General features: G+C 63.9%; 1 protein-coding gene across 1 annotated transcript; it reads right to left on the bottom strand.

Annotated features, from left to right (window-relative positions):
- Positions 1-221: 221 nt before the first annotated feature.
- On the bottom strand, positions 222-5267 carry LOC127028856 (casein kinase II subunit alpha-like; the record flags this gene model as incomplete). Its single annotated transcript, XM_050914515.1, has 7 exons — positions 222-460; positions 580-669; positions 926-1074; positions 1341-1441; positions 2337-2438; positions 2966-3076; positions 5184-5267. Coding segments are annotated over 7 exons (753 nt in total), but the record flags the coding sequence as incomplete, so codon positions are not given.
- Positions 5268-5728: the final 461 nt, after the last annotated feature.

Genomic DNA, 5728 nt, shown 5'->3' with positions numbered 1-5728 from the left:
TAACCATGATCCTCATGAGAAGAATGCAGCTAAACGCCGTACCCCGACACAGACACAACAGAGATCAGCCTTGGTCCATCGCCACAGAGTGTGATATTGTTACTGCACAGAGAAAAAAAAAAAAAAGGAACCTACGTTTTTGCTCTTTTTTTCTTTTTTTTTTTTTTCCCATACTGAACAGAAATAAAAATAAAATTCCAGAGCGCCCCCCCCACCCCCGCCCCGTTTCTGCCTCTGGGCAGGGGCTGCTGGAGCCCGTGGCTCTGGAGGCGCAGGCAGGAGGGCAGAAGGCAGGCGCGGCACCGGCCTCGGCGCTGCGGGAAGCCGGCGATCGAGAGGCGAGTTCAGGGCTGCACGCCGGCTGCGGCGGGAACCGGCGAACCCAAAGCGTTGGGAGAGGAGATGACGGGCGACGCAGCCAGGCTGCCGATGGGCTGGGAGGCGGACATCGAGGTAATACCTGCGCCGGAGAGAGCGAGCGGGTGGGCGGGAGAGCTCGGAGCCGGCGGTGCTGGGTCCTGGGGGGCGGTGAGGGGGTCCCGGAGCCCCGGCGAGAGCCCCGCGGGCTCGAGCACTCACCTGCCAACATACTGGAGGAGCTGACAGGCGTGTTACTGGCCGAGAGTCCAGCCGAGGGGCCGATCCTCGCTGGGTCTTTTGCTATGGGGTCTGCGGGGCGGAGGGGAAGGCAAGAGGCGTCAGTGAGGGCTCCCCGCACGCTGGTGCCTCGCTGACCCCCACCCCAGAGACGGGGCAGCGCCACGGGCACCGCAGAAGGACGAGGAGAACCGTCGGGGTGGTGCTGGGCAGTGAATGGTGCCAGCGGCAGCGAGGAGGAGGTCGGTTGTGGGCAGGGGGTAGGGGCAGGGAGGGGAGGGCGGCAGCCCCGAGGAGCCGGGGCAGGCAGGGGTGCGGGCAGACGTACAGAAGTACGGGTGCTCCATGGCATCCCGGGCAGTGAGTCGTGTCTGGTGGTCGTAGCGCAGCAGCTTGTCCAAAAAGTCGAGGGCTTCGGTGCTGACGAGGTGCTGGTTCTCGCTGTGCACGAAGCGTTCCCACCGCTTCCGTGAGTGTCTGCGAGGAGGAGGAGGAGGAGGAGGAGGAGGAGAGAGCTGCATCAGCCCTGCGCCCTGCCGCTGGCACGTCGAGCTCACCTCCCACGCTTGCCCTCTCCCGCTCTGCGCCCACGCGTGGGACACCACGGCCGGTACAGCCAGCGCCGGGCCGGTTGTTTGCTCCGGGAGGAGCGAGGCCAGGCCGTGGGGAAGGGAAGGAGGATTTGGGGAGGGAGGGCACCGCCGGCGCCGGCTGCACGGCTCCCCGCCTGCCGCACCACCCACCTGCCGAGGATGTCGTTGAAGCGGGGATCGAGCTCGATGTTGTACTTGTCGATGTAGTCGTACAGGTCCTCCGTCCCCAGCACTTTCGCAATGCGCACGAGCTGGCAGAAGGGCGGAGAAGCGGCAACGCTGAGGGCGACGGCAAGAGACGGGGTTCCTGCCAGCCTGCCCCAGCGTCCCTCCGGCACCCCTCGCTTCCCCAGCGAGGACACAGCTCAACGGAGCTCCGTGGCCGGGGAAGGTATGCCTTCCCGGCTCTCTCCAGCGTGGAAAGCGAAGGCAAGGCCTCGCGTGCTCCTGCTCTCGGCAGGGAAGGGTGAACAGGTGCCGGAGGCGCTCCAGGGCCGGCATTCCAGAGCTGGAGCAGCATTCCAGACACCCGATTTCCCCTCCTCGCCCCGAGGGCGGCCTGCAGCGGGGAGCCGGGATCCCACAAACAGCAGGTTCCTGCAGGCCCTTCTTCTCCGGGCCGCGGTGGGGTTAGGGGCCCGCCGGGCACGCCTGCGTTTGCCGGCTGAGCTTACGGGAGCGACACAACTGGAAAACACCGGCCAGCTCCGAAGCCGCATCCCACGAACCCCACCGTGGCAGCGGCATCGTTCGGAGCAAGCGAAACGGAGCGCGCTGCTCCTGCAGCTCTAGGACTGCGCCTCAGCGTGGGTCGGGCAGGCGGCTCCCAGTAGCACCTCCCAGTACAACCAGTGCTTTGCTCCCCTGGCCAGCCACCCCCAGATTTAGCCGCCAGTTCACCCACTCCTCCCTCAGACAGAAAGCAGAGGGAGCGGAGAAGCAGGGAGCACCGAGACCCCGGCACGGGGAGGGGATGGACAGATGGGGCAGCACGGGGAGGTGGCACAGGAGTGCCAGCCGTGCCACGCCGGTTCAGCGCCGCCGGTTCGCTTCACGGCGCGCTCCCGGGCTCACCCAGCTCCCCGAGAGGGAGGGGGAGCGAGGGGGTGATGGGGGGAGCGGGCAGCGTGCTGCCCCGGAGCTCACTTGATCGTAGTTGTCGTGACCGTGGAAGAAGGGCTCTTTCCGGAAGATCATGCTGGCCAGCATGCAGCCTAAACTCCACATGTCCAAGCTGTAGTCGTACATCTGGAAAAGCCGAGGGGAGAGAGGTCAGTGAAGCTCCGGGAGCCACCAGGCTGCCGGGAATACGTGCCGAGCCCCCTCCGAGAGGACGGCAGAGAGCAGAGGGTGGGTTTCTGGTGCCGCATCCGGCAGCTCCAACGCTCTGCCTTGCCCGGGACCGTCTCCAACACAGGCTTCAGGTTCAGACCCTGAACCGCACGTGGTCTCGTCGGCGAGGGGCAGAAAAGGGCGACCAGCCAAGAGCAGCCACCCCACGGGCTGTCTGGAGGACGGCAGATACTCCCTTTCATTCTCACCTTCCCGATTACTTCACCCCTTGGCACAGGTTCACCCCGGGCAGGTTACACCGATCGCTCAAGAGCCTTTCCAGCCGGCATGACTTGTAGCTGGGCTGTCCCCTCTCCCGCGCGGCCGCAGGTTGTAACCCACCGGGCACGAGGAGAGCTGCACGGCAGCGGGACGCCGCAGCCTGCGTCTCCGCACCCGGGCTCCGGTGTCGGTACGAGGGGCCGGGCCCTGCCAAGACGTACCTGGTAATCTACCAAGAGCTCCGGTCCCTTGAAGTACCGCGAGGCCACCCGCACGTTGTACTCCTGGCCGGGGTGGTAGAACTCGGCCAGCCCCCAGTCGATCAGGCGTAACTAGAGGAGAAAAGGAACAAGCGCATCGGAACGGGGACCTGCAAGCCCGCAGACCCCAGGCCCACAACTCGCGCTCGCCTCTCCGGCAGCCCTTCACGTCGTTTGCAACCATTAACCCGCCTCTTCTCATCCGGCCCCCGGCTGCTGCCCTTCGACACGCGGCTCTCGGCCGTGCCACAGCGGTCGCCACACCGGGGCCAAGGGGGAGAGGTGACAGGAGCATCTCGGGGTGACACCACGGCTCACGCGGTCCAGCACGGCACGTGGCGTGCCGCCCCCCCCGACTACTCCTGCTTCGGACTCGGGCTTTGCGTTTGCCCCTCAGGAATTTCAGCCCGTTTTTCAGATCTTTTCTCAAAACTCGTCAGGATCGCCGTGCACCCCAGGGGACTCGCAGCCCTCCCCAGCTTCGCTCGTCAAGCCTGCAGACGACGCACGCTCTCTGGTCCATCAGCCCGGTCATTAACACCGAGTAACAGCAGGCCTAGGACAATCCCCGCTGAACCTGTGCCGCGCTGCCTTCCACTCCGACAGCAAACCATGGATAATTACTCTCCAATTACGGCTTTCCAGCAGCTTCATACCTACCGTATAGAAAATGCATCTAGGCCGTGTTTCCCTGGTTGGCTTACATCAGAAGTCTGATTAAAAATCGAGATATATGACATCTAAAGCTACAGAGAGCTTCTCCAGTGGTTTTAGTATTAATTTGGGGAGAAGGGAAGATTGGCTCAGCTCAGGCGCCCGCGAGCACGGCGGTTACGACGAAATGCAGGGCGACAGCAGGCCGGGCCGACGGGGAAGATTTCAAAGGGTACGGCGCCCAAGGGGCACGCAGGGGGTTCGGCCCCTTTCCGCTCTGATAACGGGGGGCATTCACCGGCTGCGAGAGGCTTTGCCCGTGCCACGGGGAGAGGCCCGGCCTCCCGCTGTCCGAGCGGGCGCCTTTTGAAGTCTTTTTTTTATCCGCGGTCCCAGCTGGCCGGTTGCTACAGAGGCGCTGGAAGAAATCTGAAGTTACGTTTACGAGCCCGAGTTACCGACAAACAGGTGGCAAATCAAGGGGTTTTACCGGACGCAGGTGCCGGTTTTACGGTCACCTGTATTTCCAAACAAACAGCTGCAAATCCAGCTCCCTCCTCGCGCCGGGGTCTGGCCGGGACCCAGATCTAACGAGGGCCGACCGGGATTTAAAGGCAACGCTCTCCTGCCTGAATACAGGGCTCGGGGAGCGCTGGTGCTGCCGGAGATGGGCAGGACCACGCGGCATTAACCGTGCCGGGGAAGTTACGCTGCCAAAACCACAACCGTCTGCAGCAGCTCAATGCGGGATAAGCCTGTGCCGGCCTGCGGGAACAGGAGCACGAGGGAGCGGGTAAAAGCGAACTGCTGGTTCTCTTGCTGGCACAAAGGTCTTTGCCAGGAGCTGAGCGGTCTCGCTACAAGAAAGACACCAAGGGGCTGGAGCGCGTCCGAAGAAGAGCAACGGAGCTGGGGAAGGGTCTGGAGAACAAGTCCTGTGGGGAGCGGCTGAGGGAACCGGGGGTGTTCAGCCTGGAGAAAAGGCGGCCGAGGGGAGACCTCATCGCTCTCTACAACGGCCTGAAAGGAGGTGGTAGCGAGGGGGGGGTCGGGCTCTTCTCCCAAGGAACAAGCGAGAGGACGAGAGGAAACGGCCTCAAGTTGCGCCAGGGGAGGTTTAGGTTGGATATTAGGAACAGTTTCTTCCCTGAAAGGGCTGTCAAGCACTGGAACAGGCTGCCCAGGGAAGGGTGAGTCAGCATCCCTGGAGGGACTTAAAAGACGTGTAGATGTGGTGCTTAGGGACGTGGTTTAGCGGTGGAGTTGGCAGTGCCGGGTTAGCGGTGGACTCAGATGATAAAGGTCTTTTCAACCTCAACGATTCTGTGATTTTAAGAGCTCACGGCCTCCGCTCAGCCCTGTGACATCAAGAGCGGGAGCTAGCAGAGCACGGCTGACCCTCTCCCCTCCAAGAGGCACGCCACCCTCGGGCAGACCCAGGCAGAGAGAACCAGACCAGCGCCGCCCCACAGCATTCCCCTTTCCCCAGGGAAGCGGACCCGGGGCCAGCGGGGCCTCACCGTACCTTTCTGTGCTCGTGGTCAATCATGACGTTGTGCGGTTTGACGTCTCGATGCATGACCCCCATACTGTGACAGTAGTCCAGCGCCTGCGGACAGAACGGGCGCCGTCAGAAAGCCTCCCTCCGCGTGACGAGGCAAGCAGGACCGGGCAGAGAGCCCGCAGGCAGAGGCGGCGGGGCCGGCGGTGAAGGACAGACCCAGAGGCTGCTCTGGGACGGAGCCAGCCAGCCGCCTCGGGCAGCGCTGAGGTCAGCCCCTGCTTCAGTGACGCCAGTCCTAAAAGCTACGGGGCAGGGACGCGTTCCCCAGGGATCTCCAGACCTCGGCCCCGTCCCAGATCCTGTGCAGTCACCCCTAGGGCAGACCCTCCCCGCTCTCCGGCACGCACCCTCACCTTTCCTGCGAGGAGACCCACTAAAATCCCGCAGCGTGGGTCTGACCGGCCTGCCGCGCCGCAGACCCATACACCGGGCTCTGCCCGCCCTGGCACGACCCCTTGAAGCCCAGCCCGAACTCAAGAGCTGGAGCGTGACCGAGCTGCGGCGAG

Source organism: Gymnogyps californianus, unplaced genomic scaffold (genome assembly GCF_018139145.2).
Source record: "Gymnogyps californianus isolate 813 unplaced genomic scaffold, ASM1813914v2 HiC_scaffold_443, whole genome shotgun sequence".
Classification (NCBI taxonomy): domain Eukaryota; kingdom Metazoa; phylum Chordata; class Aves; order Accipitriformes; family Cathartidae; genus Gymnogyps; species Gymnogyps californianus.
Note: the sequence above shows the minus strand (reverse complement) of the source record. Positions and strands in the feature narration are given on the sequence as shown.